This window comes from Bos indicus x Bos taurus, chromosome 15 (genome assembly GCF_003369695.1).
Source record: "Bos indicus x Bos taurus breed Angus x Brahman F1 hybrid chromosome 15, Bos_hybrid_MaternalHap_v2.0, whole genome shotgun sequence".
NCBI lineage: Eukaryota > Metazoa > Chordata > Mammalia > Artiodactyla > Bovidae > Bos > Bos indicus x Bos taurus.
The window spans coordinates 39,175,128-39,192,612 of record NC_040090.1 but is presented as its reverse complement, the minus strand read 5'-3'; the positions used below and the strand labels follow the sequence as shown (position 1 = coordinate 39,192,612).

Sequence of the window (17,485 nt, the reverse complement as noted above, 5' to 3'; positions counted from 1 at the left end):
ACAAAACACTGGTGACACCAGTGTGAGGGGTCAAGTCTAGAATCCCAGTCAGATACACTCCACAGGCCCAGAGGTGGTGAGATCCCGCAAACGTGATCATGTGGGAGAATTTCCCCCAGAAACTGAGACGATGACAGTTGTCAAATATACGGAAACTTGTGTTCTATTTTCTCACTGGGGATAAATCCCTTTAAGTATAAACTTGAAAGGATTCTTTCATGATGCTATTTTTTTCTTAAATTAAAAAAAAAAAAAAAAATCACGTGAGACAAAACTTCATTTAATCTCCCAGCCCAGGAGGAAGAGCTGGTCAGACCTGGGACGGGAACTCCTGAAGCTTCCTTTTATACCAATGCCCCATCATTTGGGGCACCTGACACAGCTCACTCCCAGCCCTGAGGCAGATAAGTGCAGTCGCCGTCAGAGGGCTGGCCTCTCCTGCTCAGATGCTGCTGGGGGAGTGTCACAGTGTTCAGCTCACATCCCCCAGGGGGAGTCCCAAGCTCTGCCCAGAGGTGACTGCAGATCCATGTTAAGCTAGCGCACACGGTTCTGGTTAGGAGATACCCCGGTCCCTCCGCCATGAGACGCCCCACACACACATGCGCCCATATACTTAAGTGTGGTGCCTACAGGTGACCCCTCCCCGTGGGCACAGTCCTGGCCGCAGGGCTGGGGCCGGGCCGCACCGTCGCCGGCCGCCACCTCCTCAGGGTAGTCCCTACTGAGAGAGAGGCGCTCTTGCATCTGCCTGTGGATGTCCAGCTGCAGCCTACACATCTGCTCCTGCAGCTCACTGATCACATTCAGAACCGACTGTAGGAAGGAAGAGAGAGGAGAAAAAAGCACTCAGCGTCAGTCTGCACTCACACGCGGAACTCCCTGGGAAAGCAGAACAGAAGGACGGAAGTGTGCAGCGGGGCACCCGGGGGTCACTGTCCACGACCACCTGCTCTCTTCACAGGAACCAAAAGATGCAGTGTTTTCCCTCACCTGTCCCATCCGCAGGACTGTCTTGCAATTTGAACAACCCCCTCAGCAATGCCTTCGTGCCATACTGGGGGCCATCATTACCTGTCCGGGTCCAAGATGCAGAGTCCAGCAACAGCAGAGATGGGCATACATGTGGACACACCCCTTCTACACACACCAACTCCTTCCCCAAACATACCAACACCTGAGTACCAGAGACATACAGCACACATGTTCACAGGTCCCCAACCCTAAGCACTCCCTCACGCCCAACACCACACCTGACTCCTCTGAAGCCTCAAGAACATTTTGGCCTTTTATGTCAACTTCAGAAAAATACTGCAACTTTTAGAATTTATACCTACTTAGTTCTGAATCTCTTGGACTAGCAGCTCCACTGGGCTTTTCTTTATCTACTCCACAGACATTTAGTGCCATTCTTCAGGGACCCAAGGCCACAGTAAGCAGCGTCACTCATGGGTGAGTGAGGAGAAACACACAAATAAAAATCACAAATGGTTATAAGTGCTATGCCAGGAAGACGGCGGGGCTTTCAGAGAGTGGAGAGGGACTAATTCTGCCTGGGTCAGGTCAGAGATGGGACGAGTCTCAGTGATGTCAAGTAGGCACATTCTAGACCCCTCACCTGGGTGGGGGTAAAGGAGACGAGGAGTCAGGGACTGGGTGATATGGTAGATGACGGTACTGCTCACATCAACAAGATACCCGAGAGGCTGGGGAAGACTGTGGGCAGAGTGAAGGAGATGGCTGCCAATAGATCTAAACAGAGCCCAGGGTGGTCAGGGTGGCAGCCAATCACAGTGGTTAGCCCCTTTCTGCCCACCTTTACTGATGTTCTAAGCACCGTGCTGAGGGGTCTGCCCCCTGGTACCTGCCCAGGCATGCAACGTTTTCCATCCCCAGTAGAAATTGTGTTTTGTTTAAAAAGAAAAGCTCCTCCCTGCTAAACCTTGTTGGGTCCAGGTGGCAGCTTGGGGCTGAGAGGACACTGGGCTTGGGCCCTACGCCAGCCACTCCACTTGAACCTGGGGAGCTGAGCGGCAGGCATGGCTGTTGTAAGCGGGCCCCTGGCCTCCTGGCCACTCTGCCCTGGAGCCAGCTCACCTAAATCAGCCTGGAGATGGCCCCACCCTGTCTTAACCCAGAATCAGCGTCAGAAGGTGGGCCGCCCTTGACTCAGCTGACTTTGGTAAACAGCTTGCATGGTGCCTGGCACACAGGAGCCTTCAATAAATGGGAGTTCACTTTCCCCCAGTGCTTCTCCTTTTGCCACCAAGTACTTGACCCGTAAGGAATGAAGGAGAGAAACTGGGAGAGCAATCAAAAACATCTCAAGGTCACAGGACGTAGTGAAGACCTACGTGACATTGATCACTGACAACAAAAGCCCAGGCATGCGTCCCATACAGGTCAGTCTTCCAGAACCTTTAGTCTTTCCTAGTCACTGGCCCTGCCTGTCATCAGACCTGTTCTTCTCTCGCTTATGTAAGTTTCAAGAACTTTGCTGCCCTCACTCTTCTCTTGTTCCCTTCATTGGTATCTCTCTCAAGTGAGGGGTCTAGACCCACTGACCCTGATTTTCATCACCTCATCCCCACCTCGTCTCCAGGCAAATGAGCTGGAGCTCTGTCTCCACCACACAAGGGGTCAGTACCGGCCTCCTCGTCAGATCCACACATGTGTTCTCTGTCCTCAAGCTGTGTGGCTCCCTCTTTTTACTCCTTACCTTCAGCAACTCTGAACTACTCAGGTTCTTCTGGCCTCTCTTTTACTCTTTTTCTGCCAACCTATCCATCACTCCAGCCTGTGGGTCTTCATGAATCCCAATGTCAACTGACTCGTTTAGTTTTTATTTGGCTTCCTGTCATCACAACTTCAAGTCCTTCTATTTCAGCATCCAAATTATGGACTAAAAATGCTCACCAGGCAGGAGGACTAAGAGCAGATGACATGACCCTCTACAAAAAAATCTTCCTAGCAGGAATCTTACGGCACTGTTCATTATCATTTCGGTACCAATAAGATGCTTGCTCCTTGGAAGAAAAGTTATGACCAACCTAGACAGCTTATTAAAAAGCAGAGGCATTACTTTGCCAACAAAGCTCCGTCTAGTCAAAGCTATGGTTTCTCCAGTAGTCATGTATGGATGTGAGAGTTGGAAAGCTGAGCACCGAAGAATTGATGCTTTTGAACTGTGGTGTTGGAGAAGACTCTTGAGAGTCCCTTGGACAGCAAGGACACCCAACCAGTCCATCTTAAAGGACATAAGTACTGAATATTCATTGGAAAAACTGATGCTGAAGCTGAAGCTCCAATACTTTGACCACCTGATGTAAAGAACTGACTCATTTGAAAAGACCCCGATGCTGGGAAAGATTGAAAGTGGGAGAAGGGGACGAAAGAAGATGAGATGGTTGGATGGCATCACCAACTCAATGGACATGAGTTTGAGTGAACTCTGGGAGTTGGTGATGGACAGGGAGGCCTGGTGTGCTGTAGTCCATGGGGTCGCAAAGAGTCGAACACGACTGAGCAACTGAACTGGTGCCTATTTTGGCATTCATCCTAAATTCCTATATCTTATCCACAAGACTTATCCCAAGCAGTGTTTCCACATGTGATGCCTCACTAAAGTGGGGATTTTCCGGGCCTAATGCTGCAAGATGTACTCCTGGCGAAACCAGTGAGGCCCAACAGACATGACTCACTCTTAAGAGACACAGACCCCTACTTAGTCTTCTAGCTTCTCACAAACCATCACAGGGTTGACTTCAAACTCAGCAGAATGAATTTTGTAGAACCCTTCTTTCTTTGCCATTTTGAAAAAAAGAGGAGTAGAAAATGGTTACTTCCAGTTTTTTTAGCAACTCACTGATTTCTCAGATTCCTTAAAATTCACTCACAGCAAGCACTTGTGCACCTGTGAGAAGCATCAGCGGAACCAAGCCCATTCTTTCTTCTGACCTTCTCGCTGAGCGTGTGACTTTAAAGGGAAACCTCCCTATCGCCCTAGGCACTGGCCCTTTGAGTGGGGTTTGCCCTTCCTGATTACTGTTCATACAGGTGCACTTTCATTTGTCTTTTCGACCTTTGGTACAAGCCCCTTTGAAAACTATAGTTTCTTTCAGGTATCTCTAAGCTTCTCCTTTTTATTGGTATTATTTGTGAGGTTACATAGTCAGAAATAATTATATTTCTAAGTAGTTCAATATTTTTGAGTCATCTCTTCTTTGTCTGAACTTTCAAAGGTAAGCTTTACCAAAGTCTACAGTGCATGGCAGTCTATGGTGAGTTTCCCCTCCTCCACTGTCATGAATTCTCAAAATAGCAATGGCCACTCACTCCCAAGATACTCTTCACTTCTACTTCATAAACTAGTTTCTAGCTTTGCTTTAGCTTTAGAGCCAGAGTGGGAGTTTTCCTGGTTTATCTACATTCAGGGCAGAAACTAAAAACAAGAGGGTAGGGAAGAAACAAAAACAAAAAGCAGCCTTTCGATACTTAGGTGTTTAGCTGAAGGAATCTTTTGAAAGTAAAAGCGTGAGTCGCTCAGTCGTGTCCGACTCTTTGAAACCCTGTGGACTGTAGCCCGCCAGGCTCCTCTGTTCAGGAGATTTCCCAAGCAAGAATGCTGGAGTGCATCGCCATTCCTTTCTCCAGGGAATCTTCCCAACCTAGAGACTGAATGTGGTTGTCCTGCATTGCAGGCAGATTCTTTACTGTCTGAACCACTAGGGAAGCCTGGAGTAGTCTTTTTAGGAACTCTCCAAATTGCCACTCCCTCCCATTCCTGTCCTTTGTCTGCCTCCATCAGGCTGGGGATCTGTATTAGGAGTGCACCCATTTTCCTCCTCTGCTTCCTGTAACCACGTGGTGCAGCCCAGCAATTCTGAACACTCTCCTCTCAACCTCCTATCCATGTGGCAGTGCTGCTCTCCAGTGTGTGCATCCTCAGGCCTGCCACTTCAGTGTACTTTAAAATCCTTACTTTCAGAGCCAGCCCATCTCTTCTCTCAACAGGTCTGTCTCTCTCCCATTCGGTGGAGCCTTTTGTCTCAGTGTTTCCGTTCTCAGGCCTCATGTCATGAAGTCCAGGTGACATTTATGAGGTTCTAATCACTGTTCTGTAATCTCAGCTCATTTTATTTATTCCTCCTGCTTTGCTAACCATCAAATTTCTTTTTTTTAATGGCACTTTTCTGTGTGAGACTACTGGGCAGCTCCCATAATCAGTCTTTCCTATGCTACCCTACCTGTTAAACTTGTTCACAGTTTTACTTAGCTGTTTTTCTCCCTCTTACTTCATGCTCAGTTTAGGACCATCCTGGCACTCTGACACATCAGGGTGGGAATACCACCTCCACACCTGTCAAAAGGTCAAATGCATGTACCCTTTGACCCTTCAATTTCACTTCAATATCTTCACACATTTACAAATTTATTCACAACTGCATTACTTATAAGAGCAAACACTTGGAAACAAATGTCCACCCAAAAAGAGAGAAATGGCTAAATGAGGGTAGAGAGTGAAATAATATATAAACATAAATACAAATGAGGAAAAAAAAATTTAATGTGCTTGATATGAAACAAACTCTGACTGCTCATTAAAAAAGAGAAAGATCTAAAGTAATGTGTATCTGTGCAAAAATGAGGAAAATAATTAATCCACCTAAATTTGCTCATCCATACATAGGATAACTCTGAAGCATACAAAACAAACTGACAACACTGGCACCTGCCTGCTGGCCGGGGAAAGGCCATGGAAGAGGAGATTTTGCTGCGTTACCTTTCTGAACTAACTTATGTGAGTTGTTGGAGTATAATTCCTATACAAATAAAAATGAGTAAATAAAATAAAATACAGAAAATAAAAACAAGAATAGTAAAACTTTCCTAAGTCAGGCTAGCACCTCTCAGAGCAAACACAATGATCCCAGCCTGTGCTCTGTACTCCAAGTCCATCATTCTGATTGCCCCAGTTCAGAAATCAGAACCCTTCCTTTCCAAAGTCCCACCCATAGGAAGAAAGTAAGCATGACAACAGCATCTGGGCTACAAGACATTCCATTTTCTGCCAGGAAATCCTAGAGACTGCTTCTGGTTCTCTTTGAGATATTCCTGACCCATCGGGCTGACTCCATTTCCCAGCACACGCCAGGCCCCTGGTCCCCTTTTGGAAGGCTGCTTTGGTACTACACGCAGAAGGGGATGCAGCTGCAGGCCTCGCTGCATACCCAGTGCTGGAAGCCAGATGCCCTTCTCCAAGGAAGATCTCTCCAAGGGCTGTGACTTTGATAAGTGCGCCACCCAGAGGTTTTCCTTTGTCTCTGGATCACTTTCTTTCATGTCCCATCCTCCTAAATGTGGTATCACTTTTCGCACTGGTCACTTTTCCTATCATCCTACTTTTCAGGCATAAACCTAACAGACCCAAACATGGGTCCCCTGAAATGACCCAGAACCACTGCAAAAGGCTCAGAAGAAAAGGTACAGTAAACAGGAAACCCAGTATTCACCCATGTCTCACAAGGGTCACCAGTGACTCCTGAGTGAGCTGGCTGTCAGGATTGTATTCGTCTAACAGGAAACCTACACCTCAAAGTCCTCGGGTTTATATATGAATATTTGTAATCACTTTGATACTGACTATAGGGCAGCAGGATACTGGCTTAGGATAAATCCTGAGCTACACAGAGAAAGTTTGTTCAGATCTGGCTCAAAAGACCTCAAAAGAAAAAAAGAAAAAAGTCTTGCCTCTTTCAAACTGTAAGCAATCAGCTGAACCTTAAGCTAAGTGCATTCACTAGAAAAACAGCAGCAGCACAGGATGAGAAGCAACATTCCCTTTAATCATGCTCCTACGCCCTCAGTGACCTGAGCTGGCCAAACATCTCACACAAAACAAACACCTTCACACACAGGACAATAGTGCAGCTTAAGCAGTCCTCCGCATGGCTCTGAGCCTCAGATGCTCCAGAGAGTTACAGACAGGAGTGTTGGGTCTCAACATACCAGCAAAGATCCTGTTCAATTACAAGAATGAGAAAGTTGTTTCAGGTCAGGGGGCTGGTCGCTGAATTTCACAAGTTTCAACAGCCTAAAAAATTCCTCCACGTGGAAGGAAACCTAATGCTTGTACTAGCAGCTGGGAAGGGCTGTTATCTGGTAGAACTGAGGCCAGGGGCTTAGGGCTTATGGTGCCCCATACATGAACAGCCTAATGGAAAACAAAAACAAAAACTCACAGACTGAAAAATAATCCTTCAGAAAAGAAAAAATAAAGCAAACAGTAAAATGACTGCATTAGTGGTACTCGGCCTAGAAGTGGGGGCTCCCCTTCCTTATCCAAAAAGGAGCTGAACTGATCCAGCTCAGTGCTAACCCAGCATTCTGCTGCCATGAACTGACTCTAAGGCTCACGCACACACACCCATATGTGGGCCCACACCCACTACAGTGACTGGTTCAGAACAAAGCACTTGAGCCAAATTAGCCCAATGAGATGCAATCCTGGGGAACCTTTGAAAGAGAGAATCTCTCTATGCACTATGCCACTATAGTAGGCTCTAAGGCTACCTCTGGCCACCTTCGTCACACGTGGGAGAGCCTTCCTGAGAATAAGGCTGGTGCGTGCATGCTCATGTCTGACTCTTTGCGACACCATGGACTGTAGCCCACCAGGCTCCTCTGTCCACAGAATTTTCCAGGCAAGAACACTAGAGCAGGTTGCCATTTCCTTCTCCAGGCAATCTTCCTAACCCAGGGATCTAACTGGCATCTCTTATGCCTCATGCATTGGCAGGTGGATTCTTTACCACTGAGCCATCTGGGAAGCCAAGAACAAGGATGGAACAGAACCAAATGAGACATTAAACCTGATTTCTAATGACATGGTGAAGCCAACTGGATCTAGTGAGATCAGCTTTTAAAACCCTAGACTGTTCCAGTTGTGTGACTTAATAGTCCCCCCTCTTTCTTTTCCTTCCTTCTTTCCGTGGTTTTGATCTCTATGGTTTTAAGTCTTCCGCCCCTAAGCCTAAATGTATATTCACATGTCTTGAAATATTGGTAAAAGAACTCTACATCTGGAGAAAATCCAGTTGCTTCTCTCTGAACATTGAAGAAGTATAGTCTATTCAATTGACACTTCACACAGATAAGCTTTCAGTCTGTGTGAACTCTGCAGTCGGTCAATAATGTAGCTAGGTCTACATTTCCATTTCTTGCATGCTCAACAACACAATCAGTAATAACTAATAAAAGCTTGCTATCCAGCACTATGCTAAGGACTATACATACACATGATGTCCTTCCTTCCTCAGAACAACTGAGCAAATAGCAAGTATTGCTAATCTCCATTTCACAGAAGAAGAAACAGAGGTTTGCGGGGGCAGGGTTCAATTACTTTTCTAAGATCACAGAGCTACTGAGTAGCTGAGCTTGGATTACAGCCAAGAGATCTGATTCAAGAGCGTGCACTCTTAATCCCTGGAAGATGGTGTCCTCAGCTTAATGGAGATAAATTTTATTTTGGCAACTATACCTCTTACTAACAAGCATGTTCTCAAAAGCAACACAAGGAATATGCCCCACATATTAGCAGTGTCTCCATCGCCAGCATTTACCCAGTAAACACAAATGTGCCAGGTTTCAGAGGACAATGATGTTTGTGCTTAATTGAAAGGAACAATGTCCATCTTTAGATTTTAGATATGCCTGAATGGAAGCAAGGATGCCAGATCATACGATAGAGACTTAACTTTTGTTATTTTTTTTTCTGATTTCATAACACAATTACCCATTTTACAGATAAAGAAATGGAAGTTCAGAGAGATTAAGTAGTTAACTTGCTGAAATTCAAAGAGGTATTAACCAGTTAGGTCAGTTAATTGAGCCAAGGAATTTCTAACCCTAAAGGCTGCTCTTCTTGTCACATCTCACAATGCCACATCTCAGAATGCACAGTATACAAAAGGAGAGGCTTGTGGGTAGAAACACACAGAAGGTGGTTATATTAAGTTAAAGCAGACTGTTCTGAGCTGAGCCTGAACTTTATTCAAAACATTTATCAAAAAAAAAAAAAACTATCTGGCATGCTCCAGTCAATGGCGTATGAAGCCTGAGAAAACATAAACCAAAACAAGTCACAGGAAAACATTCTCTAAGAGAAAGCCTGTTTACAGGCTCACCCACAGGAGCCATCAGGAGAAAAGAAACACAAAATCTATGGGCCACAACTGGGTCACTGAAATGCATATTAAAGAATGTCTCCAGGCTCCATGAACAATGACAGTGGCCATCCCAGCACATGGTCATCTCTCGCAGGAGACCTCTTGTGTCCCTCTGAGTCTTGTCTGCTCCTTTCCATCCTTGCCAGCAGCCTGAGGGAGGATAAAACCTAGAGCCAAAATGGGGTGGTTTGGGCACTGCTGAAATCTGCAGCCACAGCAAAACCCGATAACTTGGTATTAACAGATCACTGGGTCTCTGATGTATAGATGTTTCTGGCACTCAGTGGCTGTCAGGCGTGGGGTTGACCAGATGGCCTGAGGCCACACTAGGATAGCTTCCCCTGATCTGAGTTGGGAGGCCACACTAGGATAGCTTCCCCTGATCTGAGTTTAGGGTAGTATGGGTCCTCCCCAGAATGTGGTTTATCGCACTCACCTCTGCTTTTTTCTGCTTCTCCTCCTGCTCTTTCTGTTCCTTCTCCATGCCCACCAGCTTGAGCTTCAGCTCAGACACTTCGGTCATCAAATTGAGCTTCTGGGTCTCAAGAGATGTACGACTTAGTAGCTCCTGCAGGCAAAAACAGATCTCAAAATCATAAACCTCCATGGCAGTAGGAACAACTGTAATTCCATTCATAGCACTTAAGGCAGTCTCTACATTGTACATTGAAACTGTTACATGTGAGTCACACTTCTCTCTGGGACAGGCCTGTGTTGATGGTGGGTCACTCAGGGATTGCACAGTTCCTGATCCTATCCTCTGTGCTCTGAGAGTCAATGTGAGCTACGTTTCTCAAGAAAACACATTTGTCCATAGAAACCATTATTCATTATTTCCAGGTTAGAGAAAAATAGATGGGTTGGCTCAGAGAACAAAATTTCTCCATGTCTATTTTTAAAGCAAAGGCAGCAGATTCTCTGCACCAAAATAAACAAACAAAAAACAAGCTAATGTTAATAATATATGTTTCAAAACCAAAGTCTCCATATCATCTCCTGGGCTTAGTTCAATATTCAGCCCAGTCTTCCACACATCTCACTGTAAGACCTCACTGCAATGAACCTAGAAGGGAGCTAGGACATAAAGCAGATATTCGGTTATTATTTACTGAATAGTTATAGTATAATCTTCTGTGATATGTATCTTTCCCAGTAGTCCTGCCAAGCCTAAAATAGTAGCAGACAACAACCTGCCATTAATGCACTTAATAAGCATAAATAAGATGAGAAACAAAGGTGATAGGTGAAACACCTGCTCAGCACTACTAGGAATTATGAAGGATCTCAAAAGCCAGGCGGACGTCCCGTCGTCCAGGGGTAACATTTCTCCATGGGCAAAAAGGCAATGTTCCACGAGATCCCAAATCCTGCCACCCAACAGACACTGGACACACAAGTCCGGGCAAGGAGACTATGATATGGTCCTCAGAGGCCCTAGGAAGGTAACCCCTGATGTGAGCAGGTGGAAAGGACATCCTGCCATGGTCTGAACTTTCTGTGTCATCTTAAGCAACCCAACCCTAGTACAAGAATGGTGATATCAACAATCTGACCCTACAGCCACAATTTCATGTGTTCTGAACCGTCTTCAACTCATAAAACCAAACCACATGAGACACAGATTTTAACTTGGACAAGATGATTTCCTAGGCCAAAGGCCGTCAGTATCGCTGAAAGCCAGGCTTCAAACCGTCCATTTGCTAACCTGAGGGAGTAAGTATCTAGAACCCAGAGAATTCAGCAAAATGAGCTTTTCACTAGGCTGAGGAGGCCAGCTCTTCCTGAGCCAGCCAGATGTGAAGATGGCTTACAGGGCAAAGGTGGGGCTGCTTGGTCATGAGGAGTTAGCCAGATAAGGGAGCCCAGTGTTGAGAGCAGGGGTGGGTGGACACAGATTCACTGAGTACCTCCTCTGTGCTCAACACTGCTGGGTGCTTTACATATACTATCTCAATAAACCCCCACCCAGGGACTAAGCAGTCAACATTATCACCCCTATTTCAAGATGAAGAAACAGGCCCAAGATTTATTGGTCCTTTCATCTACTTGAGGCAATCTGCAAATAGACAATTCAAGTTAAAAAATAAGTTGTAAAAATTAAAGCAGGTAAGGAAAGAAGATGAAGCCAGAGTGATTTTTGGCATAAAACTCAGACCCTAAAGTTCTATTCTTTATTGGTGATCAATATTATCTATATTGATGCTTTTGAACTGGGGTGTTGGAGAAGACTCTTGAGAGTCCCTTGGAGTGCAAGAAGATCCAACCAGTCCATCCTAAAGGAAATCAGTCCTGAAGATTCATTGAAGGATTGATCCTGAAGCTGAAACTCCAATACTTTTGCCACCTGATGTGAAGAGCTGACTCATTGGAAAAGACCCTGATGATGGGAAAGACTGAAGGCAGGAGAAGGGGACGACAGAGGATGAGATGGTTGGATGGCATCACCGACCTGATGGACATGAGTTTGAGTAAACTCTGGGAGTTGGTGATGGACAGGGATGCCTGGTGTGCTGCAGTCCATGGGGTCGCAAAGAGTCAGACATGACTGAGCGACTGAACTGAACTGAAAGTTCTATTCACAGCTAGAGATTGAGTACAATGTGTGCAAATTGAATACAATGAGTGCAAAAGGAAAAAGGGATGATTCTAGAACTCCAGGATAGGATAGGATAATCCTATCCATAGTCCATAGGATAGTAACAATTGCTTTGGAGTGCTGAGAACTGAGAAAATTTTCTTCCATGAGACTTCAATCATTTGTTCAACTATCAGATGCCAAGGCCTAGGGACAGGAGAGTTAAAAACACAGCTCCTGTGGAGTACTTGAGTCTTTTAAGATGGTATTTATGCAGTCATCTATTGTCTAGTGGTCAAGATATAAGACAATATCCTGACCTAGATATTGACCCAATATACAATATCTTGACCCAATCCTACCAAGACAGGTGGGATTCAAAAAAGCTTCAGAAGGTATCTCTCTTGAAGATAAGAATCTACTCTGCTTCCTTTATTGCCAGAATCCCTCTGGCTGTTTTAACTGCCAGGTTGTAACTGGTCATACCAATGTTAAAGTTGACAAAGATAATGTTCAAATTGGTTGCATTAAAGTTCCAATAGCATTCCAATTGATAATACCAGGGCTCTGATTGGTCATACTAACCTTCCAAGTGGACATTTCAACTAGACACACCAACGTCTTAATTAGAAACCTGGAGTTGCTTAATTTCACTTAGCCTACTGTTAGTAAAACTTCTACCTACTATCTCCTAGCTTGCATCTATTAGCATGTGCTTCCCCCTTTCATTATCATCACCCCAGTCTTTGTCATTAATATTGAGAAGTACCATCCTAGTCCCTGAACTCAAAATCAGCCTTCGCCAGTCTTATCCCAGCCCAGCTCCACCTCCTCATCTCCAGGCCCAGCAGTCTCCAGCCATTGTCGTGTACTACGACCACTATCCTAGTTCCCATGTGTGTGCTTAGTCACCCAGTCATGTACGACTCTCTACAACCTCATGGACTACAGCCCACCAGGCTCCTCTGTCCATGGGATTCTCCAGGCAAGAATACTGGAGTGGGTATCCATTCCTTTCTCCTGGAGATCTTCCCAACCCAGGGACTGAACCTGGGTCTCCTGCATTGCAGGCAGATTCTTTACCATCTACTACCTGACCCTCATCTTGATCCAGAATGTATGTGTTTTGCTTCTAAAATCTTCAACTCTGAAATTCTCTCCTCTAGCCACAATCCTCTGACCTTTCAACTAGCACTTTTACTTACTCAAAACATCTTTAATTTCAACTTCTGCGGCTACCAGTTACTTAATAACTCCCTATTTTCCTAGTTTATCAACTTCCTTTATGCAGTATTTGCCTCCATAGCCGCCGTATACCTTAAGGCTTATCATTTCCATTGTACCATTTCTGCACCAGAAATTTCTCCCTCCAACTCATTCTTGCCCCTAGGTCTGAAGTGTGTTTGCTTCACCAGTGCCCAGTCCGTGCCAAACCTCAAAGACTTTTGCCTATGTTTCTACTCCCCACGGCCTGAGAACTGCTGGTAAAAGTCACTTAATGATGCCAATTTGTTTCCACACAAATTTACTCTATCTAATTACAGCTGATGTTCCAACACTGCCTGGCAAAACTTGTATTCATCTCTGGCTGGTTTCTTTCGGAGATTGTTCCAAATCTTTTCCATTCTCTTTGAGCTCTAAACCCCACCCTATTCCCCTCTTCTCCTCAAATAACCTCTCCTCATATTTACTGAAAAGATTTTTAAAGATCATCTGATCAGTCATTGAACTTACATCCTTCTGTTTCAAAGTTTCCTGGAATCATCCCTTATTTGTCTCTCTTGAATCATGTCTAAGAGAAAGCAAGCCCACACCTCCTTTCTGAGGCTAGCCTGACACGACTGAATGCAACCGTCAGAACCTCTGTGAGGTTCTACCATCTTAAGAACTGTTCCCGAGTTTGACAGAAAACAACAAAATTCTGTAAAGCAATCATCTTTCAATTAAAAAAAAAAAAAAAAAGAACTGCTCCCGAGCCCAGTAAGTCTTCAGGTTGCACAGTAAAAGCATATGTTAAAAGATACATAGATTCCAGAGTTTTCTTCTGAACTGCCCCACCTGACCCACCTTCCTGTGGCTGAACAGTCCTCCACGCCATCCTCACTCAGCTTGAATGAAGACTCAGGTTACTCCCTGGTTAATCAGTAGTAGCGCTGGGCTTTGTTCTGAGTCCTAGTCCTGTTTCTCCCTCTAGCTGGTAGAGCAGAGTGAAGCCTGCTCACAGGGACCTGGGCCCTCCCTCACCTCTGTACTGCCTTAGAGGAAGTTCCCACCAAGTCTGGGCTACTCTAGGGTAGGGCCATTAATCATGCGATCTGACAGGCATTTAATCTCTCCCTCACCATCAGCTTCCATCCCTCAGGCTATAAACATGATCAAATTTCTGACATTTGAAAGAACCTTCCCTCTTGACCTCCTTCCCCTCCAGCGACCACCATCAGCTCCCTAGCTCTTGGACTGGGCAGGCATACTCTGTGTGTGGTGTGAGTGTGAACACTAGCTCTCTTTCTCTCTCCAGTCCCTTCTTCCCCTCTCAGCCAAGCCCTGAACAGAATAATCTACTCTTGCCGCCTCTTCCTCATCTTCCTGTTACTTTTCAAGAATCTGCATGCCTGTAACGTGGCCTCTGCCTTCAGCGGGCAGAACACAGAAACTGTCCTGGCTCCGGGGACCAATGCCCACACTTCCACTTCTCAGCTCTCAACTCACTGACTCACCCTGAATCCTCTCATCAGTATAACCCCATCCTCCCTTTCCATTCCCCTGACCTTTCTTTTTTTCTTTTTCCTGTCATTTGCTAGCTTCTTTTATCCTGGTTATCCTTTAAGAATGACATTCTTGGATCCTGAGCGCCCATCCCCAAGACTGGAGTGATTTCTGGATTCAGCCTCTTTGTCTAGAAGGTTGGGCACCTACTCAGCCCCACGGGGTGGGATCCTGCTGGGATCTATCCCAATCACACAGCTACTATAATGTGTGGGGGTGGGGGCAGTATGAGCAGGCAGGGGGCTGGAGATGAGAGGCAACGGTTTCATAACGTCTGTTCTGATTGTTTCAAGGCTGCCTGTATAAATGAGAGAAGGCAGGGGATAAATAGAGGGTGGTATGAGACGAGGGTGGTTTGTGTTTCTTTCTATGAAGGGCCATGAAACTGGATAATGAAACTTTAGGAAGAAAACCAATAAATAAAATTATCACCCACCCCCCTCACTTCACCACAATCAGTAATCTCTTCCAGAAGGGCAAATACATCTCCCTTCTTGGAGATGAAAAAAAAAAAAAAGCTTCCCTCTCAGAGCAAACGGTCATTTCCTTTTTCCAAAGCTCAGAGTCTGAGTGGGGCTGATAAAAAGAGCTTGCCTTTCAACTAGGCTCTCCTTAAAGGGCCACATCTTGAAGCAATTACCTCCATCTTTAAGTGTGGAACCTGACCCAGGGAGTTACTGGCCAATGATGGAGGGCTGTAGCCAGACTGGCAACCTGAAACCAGAATGAGAGTATGGGCCACAGAAAGACTTGAAAGGAAAAATGTGTCCCTTTGCCCTTTGAGGTAAGAGGCCGAGGCCTTGCCGGGAAGTCTCTTTCAGGGAGAGGGGCTCGTACTCAAGCTGGATTTGACTCAGTCCCCACTAAATCATCTCCCTGAACCTCAGACCCTCTACTTTATCTGTAAAAAGGGACAAAGCACCTACTTCGCATTGTGGTCTGGAAATTCAACAGCAAATGAGATAAACCTGAGGAAAGCAGTTATCTGCCTCATGAATCTCCCATGGGGAGTTTTAGGGAATAACTGGCAAATCCCTGTTTTCTTCACTCATGACTCAAGTGCCCTTGTCTCCCTGGACAGATTTGTGTTCCACAGGAGCATGTGCATAGCTCTGTTTAATGTCCTTTCTGAGGCAGAAATACCTTCCTTAAGGTGCTCTTTAGGAATTTATGAACTGGGTGCTGACGACACTTTGCTGTGTTCACACATCTGGGCACACTGGTCCCTCACTCGACTCAGGGGCTGGAGCTGAGCCTAGGTCCTGCACTCTCCTGGCCGTTATGCGATGGTCCAGTTTTTACAAAACTGGAAGAACTGTACTACAGCTCTAAGAGGTGGACAGAGTCCACACTGTCATCCTCATTCTCTATAAATAAGAACATAGGTTCACTGACTTATCCAGATCAATCTCAAGTGTTAAATCTGTACAAAGTCATGTCTGCAGACTCCAAATCCCCTCCATTTGTCATTCTCCACCCGTCACCTTCCCTGGTGGCTCACAGGGTAGAGAATCTGCCTGCAGATTCCCACCTGCAGGAAACCTGGGTTCGATCCCTGGGTTAAATTTGATTTAAATCAGTTGCATGGCAACCCACTCCGGTATTCTTGCCTGGAGAATCCCCATGGACATGGGAGCCTGGAGGGCTACAGTCCGTGGGGTCGCAAAGAGTTGGACATGACTAGGTGACTAAGCATAGCACACACCTCACCTAAAAGGCAGCCAACACAAATGAGGTTACCTGATGCCTGGAGCTCCAGGTCAGGTAGGAGGACTGAAATAGAGCCAGGGGTCCTTCCCAGTTTCTCCAAAGCTGGACTGTGTCTTCCAAGGAGCTCAGCAGCCTTTCCTCCTCCCACCTCAGATTCCTTATCCTTTCTTCTTCTTGGCACTAAACATGGCTTCTGTTCTTGACATTGATTACATCTGCTGACGGCCAGTCTCTGGAAAGTACTCCCTTTGGCTGCCAGCTCTGTATGAAAGCTCTTCTCCACTGAATGCACTGGCTTCTTCCCTGAAATCATCACCCTCTGGAGAAGGGTCAGCAATCAGAGGCAGAGGAACCTCCCAGAGAACCAACGGAGGCTGCTCTAGAAAAAGCCACCAGGGACTTCATGACCTGCTTAAGGAACCAAGGGGCAAATTTCAGCCCTGTGGGCTCCATATTCAGACCAGTTGTACAAGACCCACTTGTACATTTCCTGGGAAATGTCTCTTCCTAATGAGGAAGGTTCCCTGGGGAATCTAGACATGCTCAGTGAGCCAGAGACCATACCAGAGTAGGTGTTACCACAGTCAGTCCTAAGGGGTACTTATGGATGCTCTGTTCCCACCCTATGTTCTGCAACAGACTACAGATAAGAAGTATTTTGCCCTCAAACGTATCCATAATCTATGTGTATCTCACGTAGCCCTGTCTCTGTGCTGATTCTGTTTGGTCCTGGTTCACCTGTCTATCCCTATAGGTCTTCATGCTCTCCCTTTCTGGAGACCAGATGGTTAAGTGTGTAGAAGAAAACAGATGAGAGCTAAGACATCAGTAGTCATGTATAGATGTGAGTTGGACCATAAAGGAGGTTGAGCGATGAAAATTTGATACTTTCAATTTGTGGTGCTGGAGAGAGTCTCTGGACAGCAAGGAGATCAAACTAGTCAATCTTAAAGGAAATCAACCCTGAATATTCACTGGAAGGACTGATGCTGAAGCTGAAGCTCCAATACTTTGGCCACCTGATGGGAAGAGCTGACTCATTGGAAAAGACCCTGATGCTAGGAAAGATTGAGCGCAGGAGAAGGGGATAACAGAGGATGAGATGATTGGATGGCATCAGCGACTCAATGGACGTGAGTTTGAGGAAACTCTGGGAGATAATAAAGGACAAGGAAGCCTGGCATGCTGCAGTTTATGGGGTCATAAG

At 45.7% G+C, this 17,485-nt stretch overlaps 1 protein-coding gene across 12 annotated transcripts in view; it reads right to left on the bottom strand.

Annotated features, from left to right (window-relative positions):
- Positions 1-17,485, bottom strand: part of PPFIBP2 (PPFIA binding protein 2) — a 158,733-nt gene that overhangs the window by 45,282 nt on the left and 95,966 nt on the right. For 7 of the 12 annotated variants that reach the window (XM_027563177.1, XM_027563181.1, XM_027563178.1 and 4 more), the window contains 2 exons: positions 9,664-9,795; positions 634-816 (listed from right to left, as the gene is read on the bottom strand). In XM_027563177.1, the coding sequence (XP_027418978.1) occupies positions 634-816; positions 9,664-9,795 (315 nt within the window). Of the gene's footprint in view, positions 1-633; positions 817-9,663; positions 9,796-13,869; positions 13,992-17,485 lie in introns of those variants that run through there. The other 5 variants (XM_027563184.1, XM_027563185.1, XM_027563187.1 and 2 more) reach the window with 2 other exon arrangements.